Raw genomic sequence first — 16,250 nt, forward strand, 5'->3', positions numbered from 1 at the left:
GTAACCAGCCCGCATTTGCCGAGGCAAATGGAAAACCGCCTAAAAACAATCCACAGACTGGCCGGCTCACCAGACCTCGTCACAAACCGGAAAGCCGTATTTGAGAGTACTAAACTGTGCGCTAGCACCAGTTTTCACTCCCTCTCATCCCTCAGTAATAGCAAAAGCAAGGCGACCTACTCTACGCGCAGGCTAGTCACTATCATGCACATGAAACAATTACAGTTGAAGACACCTGACTACAAGTCGCCCAAGTGGTGTTATCTAAAAAGGACTGCAGTACGCCTTGAACCATACGAATAAATATGAAGGGATGTAACGTAACAGATACTCCATATGAAGTCATAAGTAGCCGTAACGCACGTGTAAACAAATTATTACGTAATTTATTTTCTCAGTAGATGAAGTTTTGAAGGTGCCACGGTTGTTCGGTAAAATACGTTTTACAGCAGCTAGCAAAAACAGAACTGATGGCATTTTGCTGTTTATTGCCATTACCAGTTTTTACCATTATGTTAGTCACCAGATCGTTGCACTGCGCTTACGTGACGAACTACGGGGTCTCTCCACAGTGCCGTATGATTGTCCGCCTGCCTGGGTTACTTCCCTTCAAGTGCACTCTTCCAGCATTCCGTTGTTTCGTTTACCTCAGCCAGCGTCAGGTTATCGTTGGTGTGTGCCATTACGTGTTGACGTGAACGTTTAATTTTAGTTCCTTTGTTCGTTTGTTTCGTTTTTGTTGGTTCAGATGGTTCAAATGGCTCTGAGCACTATGGGACTTAACAGCGGGGTCATCAGTCCCGTAGAAATTAGAACTACTTAAACCTAACTAACCTAAGGACATCACACACATCCATGCCCGAGGCAGGATTCGTTTTTGTCACTGTTAAAGTGCTAACCATTGAATAACGTGTTTTTTTAGTCGAACAAATGTTCAAAGCTGGCGGTAAATACACAGTTTCAGTTTGTCCAACATTTAATTCAGTTTTCTCGGAGACAACACTCCCACATCGCGATACTGTGCGAGATTTGATTAACAAATTACGAAGTACGGCTTCAGTGACAGATGCACCGAGAAGTGGTCGTCCTAGCGTTTTGTCTGAGGATAAACTACTCGATATTTCCGATAAAATGTCCATGAGTCCGAACAAGTCAGTAAGAAAACACCCAGGAAATCGATGTTAGTGTCGGAACGGCCCACACAGCTGTAATGAAAAAATTAGAACTTTTCCCATCCAAAGAGACAGTCGTGCAAGAACTGAAAAATACTGATCATGACAAGACACTGCATTATTGTCAATGGTTCAAAAATTTCGTTCAACATAATGGAAGGGATATTCTTAATGAAACGTTTTTCACTGATGAGGCGTGGTTTCATTCACTCCGGTACATGAACTTGCAAAATTCTCGTACATGGAGTACTGCAAATCCATTGTGTATTCATGAGGAACCACCTCATTCTGTGAAAACAGGAATTTTTAGCAATTTCTAGACTTCGGATTGTAGGTCCCATATTTTTCAACGAAACAATAAACGCACAACGATACTGCAGTGATATTCTGTAACCATTCATAGGAGAACTTGTGTTAAGTGAAATACTGAACGTTTATTTTCAGCAAGATGGTGCAACCGTGAATACAGCTCGCGTTTCAATGTCACTGCTTGCTGATGTTTTTGTTGATCGCATAATTTATCAGGGACTATGGACCCCACGATCGCCTGACCTAACACCACCTGACTTTTTTTTCTGAGGTGCAGCGAAAGCAACTGTCTATAAAAACAGTCCAAAATCCATCGATGAACCGAAAACTGCAGTATCCACTTTCACTGCTTCTGTTGCAGAAGAAATCTTACAGCTTGTGTTTGGAAACATGATTAGACGAACTGAATTGTTTATTCAACAACAGGGGGGACAGTTTCAACACTTAATGTGACAATTAGTAAGTAAAAATGAATATTCAATAAATTAATAACTTGTATTTCACTAAGTTTCATTTCGGTACATTCACTGCGGCCTACAGCACGGGCCGCTAACAATAATACGGCACTGTGGAGAGACTTTTTGAACACCCCGTATTACTCAGTTCTTGAAATTACAGTGTCACGGCCCCCCATACCGAAAGACTATTTTGAATTGTGAGCTACGGGAAATGGAAATATATATCAAGGAGAAACTCGAGTTAAAAGCACAAGATAAGCGTATGATCCATGTACTTAGGCCTACAGTAAAAATGTCCCAGTCATTTTCAAAATATTCTGTGTTCCGAGTTCCCGCGAAAAATTTCGGTGATACATTTATCACTGTACTCATTGTTTTTGTCAACACCGCAACAAATATTAAGAGACAGAGCGTCACCAACAGCATATGGTCACTGAACCGCCGACCTCGCATTACCATCAGTCGCAGTTGGAAAGAGATGACAGTAATATCGATATGTTGCGATAAGTATATCAACGTCACAATTCAAAAATTGCAAGATTTCGAAAGTAACTGAGATATTTAACTGTAAGTACATGGGCCATACACTTATCTTGTTGTTTTTAACTTTTCAGCTTATTTTAAGTTTTACTTCCGTTTGAAATATTTCGCAGTTCAAAAATGTTTTTCACTTCTCGGTACTATATCACTGTAAAGATTCAACAGCTGATAACGGCAATGACGCCGTGCGATACAGAAGAAGAAAAAACGTTCGAAACCGATAATGATCAAAAATAATAAAATATTTAAAAAATATATCAATTTAGGGGATGGTACATGCTGTTGTTGAGGTCTTAAGTACGAAGTATGGTTTATACGGCTTCCCCATCCGGTTTTTCGTGCGTAAGCTTCAGCATCTCTGTATAACTACTACAACCTACAACAATTTGAACCCGACTTCTGAAGTCTAGCCTTGGACTTCCTCTACAATTTTACTCTCCAAATGTCCCTCCGCTACGTATTTGACGATTCCTTGACCCCTCAGGATGTGTCCTTACAACCGACCTCTACTTTTAGTCAATTTGTGCTTTACTCTGAGATGATAAGTCATGGGATACCTCCTAATATCGTGTCGGTCCTCCTTTTGGCCGGCATAGCGCAGTAACTCGTCGTGGCATGGACCCAACAAGTCGTTGGAAGTCCCCTGCAGAAACACTTGAGCCATGCTGCCCCTACAGTGGTACATATTTGTTGTGTAGGACTTGGTGCACGAACTGACCTCTCGATTGTGTCGCACACATGTTGGATGTAATTGTCAGGAGGTCTGGTTGCCAAATCATTCACACGAATCGTCCAGAATGTTCTTCAAACGAATCACTAACAGTTGTGGCCCGGTGACATGCCGCATAGTCGTCCATAAAAATTGGCTGCAGATGGTCGCCAAGTAGCCGAACATAACCGTATCCGATCAATGATCGGTTCATTTGGACCAGAGGACGCAGTTTATTCCTAGTATATACAGCCTACACCATTATGGAGCCACCACCAGCTTGCGCAGTACCTTGTTGACAATAAAGGTTCATGTTTCGTGTGGTCTGCACCAAACTCGAACCCTACTATCAGCTCTCTCCAGCTAAAATCGGGACACATCTGACTGGGCCACGGTGTCCAGTTGTCTAGAGCCCAACCGATATGGTCACGAGCCCAGGAAATGCGCTGCAGGCAGTGTCGTGCTCTTAGCAAAAGCATTTGCATCGATCGTCTGCTGCGATAGCCCATTAATGCTAAATTTCACCGCACTGTCCTAAAGAATACTTCGTCGCACGTTCCACATTGATTTCTGCGGTTATTTCGCGTAGTGTTGTTAGTCTGTTAGCGCTGACATCTCTACCTAAACGCCGCTGTTCTCGGTCATTAAGTGAAGGCCATCGGCCACTGTATTGTCCATGGTGAAAGGTAATGCCTGAAATTTGGTATTCTCGACAAACTATTGACAATGTGGGTCTCGGAATATTGAATTCCCTAACAATTTTAGAAATGGAATGTCTCATGCTTCTAGCTCCAACTGCCTTTCTGCGTTCGAGGCCTGTTAATTCCCGTCGTGCTGCTACAATCACGTCGGAAACGTTTTCACATGAATTGAATCACCTGAGTGCAAATGACCGCTCCGCCAATGGTCCGCCATTTTATACCTTGTGTATGCGATGCTGTCGGTGTCTGTATGTGCGCATATCGCTATCCCATGACTTTAGTCACAGTGTAAATTTCTTTCTTTCTTTCCCAGTACGATTCAGTACCTTCTCATTAGCTGCTCGATCTAGTCTTCAGCATTCTACTGTAGTACCACATTTGAAAAACTTTTTCTCTGAACTGCTTATCGTGCAACTCTCACTCCTGTGCAAGGCTTCACCGCACACAAATACGTTGAGAAAAAACTTCCTAACACTTTAATTTATATCTGATTTTAATAAATGTCTCTTTTTCCAGATATTATTTTATCACCTGTCTCCATGGGTTATCGTCAATTATTTTGCTGCTCAAATAGCAAAACTCATCTACTGATTTTAGTGTCTCTTTTCTTTATATAATTCTATCAGCAGTACTTAATTGGTATACATTCCGTTACCCTTGTTTTACTTTTGTAGATGTTCATTTCATACATTTTATATCATCTTTTCAAGACACCATCCACTCCATTAAAATGCTCTTTCAAGCCATTTTCCGACGCTGACAGAACCACAGTCTTACCGGTAAATCTCAAATTCTTAATTTCATGTCACTGAGCATTATTTCTCGTTCCAAATTCCTCCTTGGTGCCTTCACAACTTGGTTACTGTAAAGACTGAATAGCATGGTAACTGATTTTATAAATATTATAAAAGGTACAGGAAGCAGTAAGTGATTTCGCTATGATTATCGCTCTCATGTTGTAATACAGACTTGAAATAACGCCTACGTGAAGATGATGCGGAGGATCGTAGTTGTCCACACCTGTGAAAGTTTGGCGCAAAGGAAACTAGCGTCTCGCCACGGCGAGGACAGCGCAACAAACGGCAGCAGCATTGCTTGGCTACTGCTGGAGTTGAGCATATTGAGACAGAATCCTTCACCTGAGCTGCGCTGACTGGCGGCCAGGACCAGGAGGTGTAGGCTGAGAGTCGTCATGATTACGGTGTGCCTCTGCCCAACCGGACAGCTCCTTACATACCCCATATCGATGAGCGCTGCACGGGTCCTCTACACTTAAACCTCGCCCCAGCCGATGATATCAGCTGTCAAAAATTGACGGCTACAAGTGAGGACCGCATTGCGTCACAGACTTAAGCAGTCGCTGAAAAAAGCGACTTCTCTCACTTCTCGAGTGGCGCTTTACCACTTTCAGTTCAGATATTTGCCCTCTTCTCGCACACCAGATACTGGCACGTGAAGTGCACGGATATTCCAGACAAATAAAGAAAAGACCATCGATGGTTCATTTGATTGCATAAGCTAGAATTTGTAAAAATTTTTGTCGGATGGTTTCTCAAAATGGTGTCCCAGAATCTATCTGTGACGCTTATTTTTAAAATTACTTTCATTTTGCTATGTCACATTAGGATTTTTATAAAATTTTATATCTTAATAACCTGAAAAACAAAATATAAATTAAAATTGCAATATAGGTCTATACTTTCATTGTCTTATTTTTTAGGCATATATTAAAACACTACAGACAGTTACCTTATTAGTATTTAAGTTCTTAATTACATGTAATTTTCAGACTTTCTCGTTTTTCACGTTCTCCCCAACTGCACGACTACTCTGCAATTCACACTTACGTGCCTGGCAGAGAATCCATCGACCACCTTCAGACTATTTGTCTATCCTCCCACTCTCAAAGAGTGCGTGGCAAAAAAACAGGCAATTAAATCTTCCCGTATGAGCTCTGATTCCTCTTGTTCTCATATCTTCCTTGGTAGGTGGGCGTCAGCGAATATCTTCGTATTCGGAGAACAAAGCTGATGAATGAAATTTCGTGAAAAAAGGTCTCTATAAACGCTTTTTTAATGATTCCTGCTCCAACTCCCGCATAGTATCCGTGCCTCTCTCTCCCTTATTTCGCTATAATACAAACCGACCAGCCCTTCTTTCAACTTTTTCGATGTCCTCCGTCAATTCTATCTGATACGGATCTCATATCGTGCAGCAGTATTCCGGAAGAGTACGAACAAGCGTAGAGGAGGCAATTTCTTAAGCGAACCAGTTGCGGCTTCGAAGTGTTCTGCCAATAAAACACTTTGTTTAGTTCGCCTCTCCCACAATATTTTCTGTGTTTAGTTCCATGTTTACCGTAACTGCAATCTCTAGATATTCAGTTGAAATGACATCCTTTATATTTTTGTGATTTATGATGTAACGGAAATTAGACGGACTCCTTTCAGTAGATACTCATGTCGATGACGTCACACTTTTCGCACCTTACAGGCTATTTTGAGTAAATCATTTTGCAATTAGTTTTGACCTTCTGAAGACTTTACAAGATGATAAACGACAACATCACCTGCAGTCAATCCAAGAGGGCTGCTCGTTCTCAAATTGTCTCCTAAATCGTTTATGTAGATTTGGGAACAGCAGATGCCCTATAACAGTTCCTTGGGGAGCAGCAGGTGCCAGCTACCACTTCTGTGTTACCCGATGAGTTTCTGTCTGTTACTGTGAAGTTTGATCTTTCTGACAGAAAAACGCGAATCCAGTCGCACAGCTGAGACGACACTCCGTTGGCATGCATGTGAAGAACAGTATAAAAACCCTTCTGCAAATCTAGAAATGCGAAATAAATTTTAGATCCCTATCGATAGCACTCAGTACTTAATTAGAATGAAGAGCTAGTTGCGTTTCACAAGAACGATATATTCTGCATCCGTGCTGACTGTGTGCCAACAACTCATTTTCTTCCAGGTAATTCTTAACTTTCGAACCCATATATTTTAAAATTCTATTGAAAGACGACGTTAGTGGTATGAGTCTGTAATTCAGCGGATTACTTCTATTTCCCTTCATGAATATTTGTGTTACTTGTGCAACTTTCCAGTCTTTAGGTATGATCTTCCGTCGAGTGAACGGTTGTGTATGACTGCCAAGTGCCGGCCGGGGTGACCGAGCGGTTCTAGGCGCTACAGGTTGGAACCGCGCGACTGCTACGGTCGCAGGTTCGAATCCTGCCTCGGGCATGGATGTGTGTGATGTCCTTAGGTTAGTTAGGTTTAAGTAGTTTTAAGTTCTAGGGGACTGATGACCTCCGATGTTAAGTCCCATAGTGCTCAGAGCCATTTGAACCATTTTTTATGATGCGATAAAGGAAATTATTCAGATAGTGAAGGGAGACGAAAATTTAATAGTCATGGGTGACTGGAATTCGAGTGTAGGAAAAGGGAGAGAAGGAAACGTATTGGTGAGTATGGATTGGGGGGAAGAAATAAAAGAGGAAGCCGCCTGGTAGAATTTTGCACAGAGCATAACTTAATCATTGCTAACACTTGGTTCAAGACTCATGAAAGAAGGTTGTATACGTGGAAGAAGCCTGGAGATATTATATTATATAATGTTAAGACAGAGATTCAGGAACCAGGTTTTAAATTGTAAGACATTTCCAGGGGCAGATGTGGATTGGTTATGAACTGTACATTAAAACTGAAGAAACTGCAAATAGGTGGGAATTTGAGGAGCTGGAACCTGGATAAACTGAAAGAACCAGAGGTTGTAGAGACCTTCAGGGAGAGCATTAAGGAACGATTGATAAGAATGGGGGAAATAAATACAGTAGAAGAAGAATGGGTAGCTTTGAGAGACGAAATAGTGAAGGTAGCAGAAGATGAAGTAGGTAAAAAGACGAGGGCTAATAGAAATTCTTGGTTAACAGAAGAAATACTGAATTTAATCGATGAAAGGAGAAAATATAAAAATGCAGTAAATGAAGCAGGCAAAAAGGAATACAAACGTCTCAAAAATGAGATTGACAGGAAGTGCAAAATGGCTAAGCAGGGATGGTTAGAGGACAAATGTAAGGATATAGAGGCGCATATCACTAGGGTAAGATAGATACTGCCTACAGGAAAATTAAAGAGACCTTTGGAGAAAAGAGAACCACTTGTATGAATATCAAGAACTCAGATGGAATCCCAGTTCTAAGTAAAGAAGAGAAAAGCAGAAAGGTGGAAGGAGTATATAGAGGGTCTATACAAGGGCGATGTACTTTAGGACAATATTATGGAAATGGAAGAGGATGTAGATGAAGATGAAATGGGAGATACGATACTGCGTGAAGAGTTTGACAGAGCACTGAAAGACCTAAGTCGAAACAAGGCACCGGAAGTAGACAACATTCCATTAGAACTACTGACAGCCTTGGGAGAGCCAGGCCTAACAAAACTCTATCATCTGGTGAGCAAGATGTATGAGACAGGCGAAATACCCTCAGACTTCAAGAAGAGTATAATAATTCCAATCGCAAGGAAAGTAGGTGTTGACAGACGTGAAAATTATCTAACTATCAGTTTAATTAGCCACGGCTGCAAAATACTAACACGACTTCTTTACAGACGGATGGAAAAACTGGTAAAAGCCGACCTCGGGGAAAATCAGTTTGGATTCCGATGAAATGTTGGAACACGTGAGGCAATACTGACCCTACGACTCATCTTAGAAGATATATTAAGGAAAGGCAAACCTACATTTCTAGCATTTGTAGACTTAGAGAAAGCTTTTGTCAATGTTGACTGGAATACTCTCTTTCAAATTCTGAAGGTGGCAGGGGTCAAATGCAGGGAACGAAAGGCTATTTACAATTTGTACAGAAACCAGATGGCAATTATAAGAGTTGAGGGAGCATGAAAGGGAAGCAGTGGTTGGGAAGGGAGTGAGACAGGGTTGCAGCCTCTCCCCGATGTTATTCAATCTGTATATTGAGCAAGCAGTAAAGGAAACAAAAAGAAATCGGAGTAGGTATTAAAATCCATGGAGAAGAAATAAAAACTTTGAGTTTTGCCGATGACGTTGTAATTCTGTCAGAGACAGCAAAGGACCTAGAAGTGCAGCTGAACGGAATGGACAGTGTCTTGAAAGGAGGATATAAGTTGAACATCAACAAAAGCCAAACGAGGATAATGGAATGGTTCTGAGCACTATGGGACTTAACTTCTGAGGTCATCAGTCCCCTAGAACTTAGAACTACTTAAACCTAACTAAGCTAAGGATATCATACACATCCATGCCCGAGACAGGATTCGAAACTGCGACAGTAGCGGTCGCGCGGTTCCAGACTGTAGTGCCTAGAACCGCTCGGCCACCGCGGCCAGCGATAATGGAATGTAGTCGAAATAAATCGGGTGATGCTGCGGCAATTAGATTAGGAAATGAGACGCTTAAAGTAGTAAATGTGTGTTGCTATTTGGGGAGCAAAATAACTGATGATGGTCGAAGTAGAGAGGATATAAAATGTAGACTGACAATGGCAAGGAAGGCGTTTCTGAAGAGGAGAAATTTGTTAACACAGAATATAGATTTAAGTGTCAGGACGTCGTTTCTGAAAGTATTTGTATGGAGTGTAGCCTTGTATGGAAGTGAAACATGGACGATAAATAGTTTAGACAAGACGCGAATAGAAGCATTCAAAATGTGGTGCTTCAGAAGAATGATGAAGATTAGATGGGTAGATCACGTAACTAATGAGGAGGTATTGAATAGAATTGGAGAGAAGCGAAATTTGTGGCATAACTTGACTAGAAGAAGGGATCGGTTGGTAGAGCATATTTTGAGGCATCAAGGGATCACCAATTTAGTACTGGAAGACAGCGTGGAGGGTAAAAATCGTAGAAAGAGACCAAGAGATGAATACACTAAACAGATTCAGAGGGATGTAGGTTGCAGTAGGTACTGGGAGATGAAGAACCTTGCACAGGATAGAGTAGCATGGAGAGCTGCATCAATCCACTCTCTGGACTGAAGACCACATTTTGTGAAAGTTAGATCCACTAATAGGATATAAAAGTATTTAAACTGTGCTTTACGAAGTGTCATTAATATGATTTGAAATTAGACAAAACATTTAATGTATTCTAAAAATTTTAATACTTATGGTTTATAGACTGACGAGCCAAATCATTATGGCCACCTGCTTAATAGCTCTTTGGTCCATTCTCGGAACGCAATACAGGAGAGATCCTGTGTATCGTTGAATATACAGTTTGTTGGTAGGTTTGTAGAGGTATGTGGCATCAGATATCTACACACGAGTCAGGTAATTCCCGTAAATAAGTGGCCACCGCTTTGTGTACGTGCTGATAGCGTCCGATAGCGACCCAGAAGGGTTCCATCGGATTTACATCAGTCGAATTTGATCGTCGAGACATCAGCTGAGTTCTAAACTTCCAAAAAGCTAAACTAATACCTTAAAGTGCAAGCTAATTGAGATTAAACGTCGTAAGTGCACCACACTAAATGTAACAAAATTATGCATATTCTAAGTATCGCTACTTCTATAAGTGTAGCAATTAACTGAAACTAACAGCTAAGGACAAACAATGCCATGAAAATAAGAGAAGCTGAATCAATGTTAATTAAGCAAAATTCTGCCTAAGTGTGGAATTTTTGTTCTAAATAGGTTGGGTGGGATGCAGCCGCAGATGGTAGTGGTTTTCATTTGGCTTCTAGACACAACGTACATGCATTAGACTTGTGGAAGTTACGGAAGAAGTCACAGTTGTCGTGCATTCTACGTAGGCTCTTTACTAAAACCTATGCACTTAAATTCATGATTGTATTAATTAGAACAATGATGTGGAATCCAAGGAATAAACTCTCTGCTCTGGTACAAGAAAACAGGAAGACTGCCACAAAAGTGTAAAATTAAACAGGTGTTTCATTAACTTGCCATTGTATTAAACGCTAAAGAAAAGTTTACAGTGGCAGATAAAGCACTGTGGCAATACTTTCCATGGTAAGGTACCGGAGAGATAAGATTCGAGAAGAACCTCCTGTGAAGGGATGCAAAAAAATATATGATACCCTATTTTATATTTTAAAATGTCAAAAAAATGCCATAACGGCGGTGAAGTGACAGAGGCTGGAGACATAATACTGAACTTTCTTTTTCTTCTGCTTGGTGGTCCAGCAGAGACGGTGGTATGTAAGCGTGACCAGATGGTGGCAAAGATCATTTAAAAACGCGTCAACAAAGGACCACGTGTAGGTAAGGGGCAATGTGTGGTCAGAGCTCGTGATATCACTAAGGCCGGCATTACACTATAATATTTCTTCGTCGAAGTTAATATGTCAAATATTTATTTCAAAGAAATTCGGCAGTGTAATAGGCAATTTTGCCAAATCTCGGCTTTTGTCAAAGAAATGTGATCAAATCTAGAGCCTCAGAGATTTTTACATAAAAGTCGTTCGTCTTTTGTTCACTGCAATGTGAAATGTAACATCTTGGAGCTCTGGCAACGCTACAGCTATTTGACGTCTGTGTAGTGCGTTTGTAAACATATCTCAAAAGTTGGGACAAGTGGTGGTTGGTACTCTTTTTAATAACCTAGCTTCGACTGTGGTTGGGGGTGAGCATGCTACTTATCGCGTGCTGATGGGCAGGTGGAATATGTTGCAGGAGACCCCTACAGTTTTTACCCTCTGCTTCTCTCTGCAGTACCGTGGACCTTATTTCCTGATGTCTTGACACACGTCCTATCATTCTGTCCATTCTTCTAGTCAATGTTTTCATCAAAATCCTTTCTTCAACAAGTGAACAGAGAAATTTTTCATTTCTTATCAGCCTACTTAATTTTCAGCACCCTTATGCATCACAACGTCTCAAAAACGTGAATTCTTTTAAGATTTTTCCACAGTCCATTACTCATTTCCATATCATCCTCAGCTTCAGAGGCACGAACTCAGAAATTTCTTCCTCAAATCAGAGACTACGTTTGCTACTGACGGAGTTCTTTCAGCTAAATACGTGTGTGGTAGTGTATTGGTTAAGACACTTGGCTCACACCAGATACAAAATAGAGGTTTTCTGTAATTTCCTCAGATTTCTTAAAGTAAAATTGTTCGTGTGAAAAGTGAACAGCGAATTTCACTCCCCATCATTCTACAACGGGAGTTTGAGCTCGTCTCAAACGCCCGTGACATTCTTCGGCTGCTAAACTCCAATTCTCATTCGATCCCTTTCGGTATCCACATTGTAGTGGTAGTGTTGTGAACATTATATGCGATGTTTTAAATAGGTCCATGGCTTTCCGTAGGTTATTGATATCCCTAGAATCATGTGCCATATTTATTTCATGTGATACTGAAATTTTTCTGTTTCAGCAGCGTCTCCGAAATGTTGCAAGTGAATCTCTCGCTGTAGCGGAGTGTCTGCTATAAGGAAACATAGGCAATGGAAAGTTGCTGCCAGTGTGTGCCTACCACTACAGTGAAGCTACCATGTGCTGCAGGCAAGTCGTGTATCAAGTTTTCTGGCTGGTCACGTATGTGTAAGCGGTGTTGTGGCGGAAAACTGACAGGCGATACTCCGAAAGCAGAAGGACTGTTCGAGGTGCAAAATGAGGTAGAGGTCTGAGTCTATAGGTTGTGAGACACAGTGAAGCAAATCATTTTCGACGTTCTTCAGTCAGTTCAATGCAGCCGAAGTCACAGGCTGTTGTTAATGCTAAACTACTACGAGCGGTTATCGTACCCATAAATACTAATAATTTATGCAATGTACTACAGAGTAAGCTTGCAATCTGCATTCTTAGCCCAAGAAGTCTTAACGTATATCACACTCTTTGGACAGAAGACCTGTGACAGGGAGGTCTTTGCACTGCATAGTGCCACTGGAAAGCAAGTTTTATCATTGTACCAGCAAACCTACAGCATCGGAAGTTGATTTCAGTTAGGACTATAATGTAATCAGGTTTCCCATTTCCACGCTTACTATTCAAGTTTTACCTTTCACCATATATAAAAAAAGAAAATTAATTCAAGAGTTAAGGCAATCGTGTGTTGTTGTTGTGGTCTTCTTTCCAAAGACAGGTTTGTTGCAGCCCTCCACGCTACTCTATTCTGTGCAAGCTTCTTCATCTCTGAGTAACTACTGCAACCTACACCCTTCTGAATCTGCTTACTGTATTCATATCTTGGCCTCCCTCTACGATTTTTGCCAAACACGCTTCCCTTCAGTACTAAATTGGTGATCCCTTGATACCTAAGAACGTGTCCTACAACCGATCCCATCTTCTAGTCAAGATGTGCCACAAATTCCTCTTCTCCTTAATTAGGGAAAGCGAGGGCCACATTAAGAGTGAATAGGGCGTTTCGCTCTTAAATGCAAGGAGAGGGAGAGGATAGGTGAAAAGAGTACATTGAAGGCCTCTGTGAGGGGATCGATTTGTCTGATGTGGTGGAAGAAGAAACAGGAGTTGATTTAGAGGAGACAGGGCATCCAGTATTAGAATCAGAATTTTAAAAAGCTTTGGAGGACTTAAGCCAAAATAAGGCAGAAGGGATAGATAACATCGCATCAGAATTTCTAAAATCGTTGGGGAAAGCGCCAACACACAACATCGTGTGTAGAATGTATGAGTCTGGCGACATACCGTCTGAATTCCGGAATTATATCATCCACACATTACGAAGGCTGCAAGAGGTGACAAGTGCGAGAATTATCGCACAATCAGCTTAACAGCTCGCGAATCCAAGTTGCCGACTAGGATAATATACAGAAGACTGGAAATGAAAATTGAGGATGTGTTAGATGACGATCAGCGTGGCTTTAGGAAGGGTAAAGCCACCAGAGAGGCAACTTGACATTACGGTTGATAATGGAAGCAGGGCTAAAGAAAACTCAAGACACGTTCATAGGATTTGTCGACCTGGAAAAAGCGTTCGAGAATGTAAAATGGTGCAATATGTTAGAAATTCTGAGAAACGGGTAATATACAATATGTAAAAGAGCCAAGGGGGAATAATAAGGGTGGATGTAGGACAGGGATGTAGTCTTTCACCCCTACTGTCAAATATGTACACCGAAGAAGCAATGATGGAAATAAAAGGAAGATTCAGAAGTGGGATTAAAATTGGAGGTGAAAGGATACCAATGATACGATTCGTTGATGACATTGCTATCCTGAGTGAAAGCGAAGAAGAATTACATGATCTCCTGAATGGAATGAACAGTCTAATGAGTACAGAATACGGATTGAGAGTAAATCGAAGAAAGACGAAAGTAATGAGAAATAACAGAAATGAGAACAGCGAGAAATTTATCAGGATTGATGGTCACAAAATAGATGAAGGAAAACTTCTACCTAGGCAGCAAAATAACCCATGATGGACGGAGTAACGAGGACTTCAAAAACAGACTAGCACTGGCAAAAATAGGTCTTAATTTGAGGAATGAATTTCTGAGAATGTACATTTGGAGCACAGCATTGTATGGTAGCGAAACATGGACTGAGTCAAAACAGGAACAGAAGAGAATTTGAAGCATTTGAGATGTGGTGCTAAAGACGAATGTTGAAAATTAGGTGGACTGGTAAGGTGAGAAATGAGGTGGTTCTGCACATAATCAGATATGAAAGGAATATGTGGAAAACACTGACAAGGAGAAGCAGCAGGATGATAGGACATCTGATATGACATCAGCGAATGACTTCCATGGTACTAGAGGATGGTGCAGAGGGGAAGAACTGTAGAAGAAGACAAATATTGGAATACATCTAACAAATAACTGAGGACGTAAGTTTCAAGTGCTACTCTTAGGTGAAGAAGTTGGCACAGGTGAGGAATTCGTTGCGGGTCGCATGTCTCCCCCCCCCCCCCCCCCCGCAAAAAAAAAGTGATTTGTTAAAGGAAGAAAAGTTACTTTTCGCAGATAAGTATCGCTAAAGGCTAATTTTAGTTACCAGATCAGTAAGAGATGCTCCATCTATTGAGAGAATCGAGACGTGTATGGCCCTGTATACGTGAAACAAGTGCTGTCTGGGCATATTCTGTAGAGTGGGAGTGAGCCGCCATTCAATCGGTTGAAAGTCTACAAATACTAAGAAGTTATCACCTGCAGGTAAGGTACATAAGTGACCACCTGACGGATTATCTCCAGATCATGAATATCTTCAAACAACTGTGCTCATTGTAAATTAGTCACAACAGGAAACTCTAGCAAGGATGCCTGAGACGTGGAAGACAAGTATATTGAATTACTACAGGGTTGCTATTAGTATCTCCGGCGTTTCATAAAAAGACTGTGAGGAAGCTACAAGTCACACTGGATATTGACACACATCAGTGGATAGAACACTTGTCCGGAACTTTTGATTTGTAATAGAAGTCGCAGCACCCTTAGTGGCAGGCGAGTCTGAACATGACGTATAATGGAGCGATACGTGCGTTTTGTGCCTTCAAATTATCTAAATGTGAGTCAACACTGACGTTTCAGCGGAGATTTGGCACCAAAAGCTCCCGTGCACGAAGAATCCACTGGTGGTACAACACTTGTTGTGGGATTGGCTGCATATGTGGTATGAAGGAAACAGACCAGTTGGGAGCATCAGCAGAGAATCTGTAGCGTGTGTGACATCACTAGTCGGGTGCCCAGAGAGATCCCCCCTGCAGGCCTGGGAGTTAGAATAGGCCCGAGGTATTCCTGCAAGTCGTAAGAGGTGACTAAAAGAATTCTCACACCTTTCGGCATTTATGTGATGGTCCCCTGTATGGTTTGACCTCCATTTTTCAAAATTCTCCCGAAGAGCGAGCCAATTGGAGACGGGCGCCTTACATGGTGCATCGTGTCCATCATGCATTGAGATCTTTAGCCCACTTGTCGTGGCATTTCAGTCCCGCTCATCCTTGATCTCTTGAGTGAGAACACCTTCCTGTTGCGTTGTCCTCCACCCACTATGCAGTGTCGCTTTCTGCGCCGACGATGACCATGCAATTATTTACACCTCATAGCCAGCATGATAGCCAGTCCACTGTGGTGGTGCAACCATATACCCCATTGGTTGTAGCCACCTGACTACACAGGGATGGCTTTGCTGATGCCTGTGCCATTAACTCCCCAGGTATGCCAAGGAGTAGATGCCCATCGCCTGGGGCATCGGGACTCCCGGCAATGGCCATCCTGCCAGGTGGCCTTTGTTGTGGTTGGGTGGCGCCCGTGGGGAGGGCATCAGGGCAGATGATGCGTGATGAAGTGTACCACATAATCACTTGCTAGTGATCAAATGCCAGCAGTCTCTAAGCGTTTCAAGTCTTATTACAATCCAAGGAAGTAGGATTCTAAATCTTTCCCCTCCCTGGCCACACCATGGAAGGA

General features: G+C 41.8%; 1 protein-coding gene across 1 annotated transcript in view; it reads right to left on the reverse strand.

Annotated features, from left to right (window-relative positions):
• The window catches only part of LOC124805648 (brachyurin-like), a 72,439-nt gene extending 67,356 nt beyond the window's left edge, over positions 1-5,083 (reverse strand). The window contains exon 1 of the mRNA XM_047266214.1: positions 4,910-5,083. Coding sequence (XP_047122170.1) covers positions 4,910-5,083 — 174 coding nt within the window. The remainder of the gene's footprint in view (positions 1-4,909) is intronic.
• Positions 5,084-16,250: the final 11,167 nt, after the last annotated feature.

The sequence above is a fragment of the Schistocerca piceifrons genome, chromosome 7, assembly GCF_021461385.2.
Source record: "Schistocerca piceifrons isolate TAMUIC-IGC-003096 chromosome 7, iqSchPice1.1, whole genome shotgun sequence".
In the NCBI taxonomy this organism is placed as follows: domain Eukaryota; kingdom Metazoa; phylum Arthropoda; class Insecta; order Orthoptera; family Acrididae; genus Schistocerca; species Schistocerca piceifrons.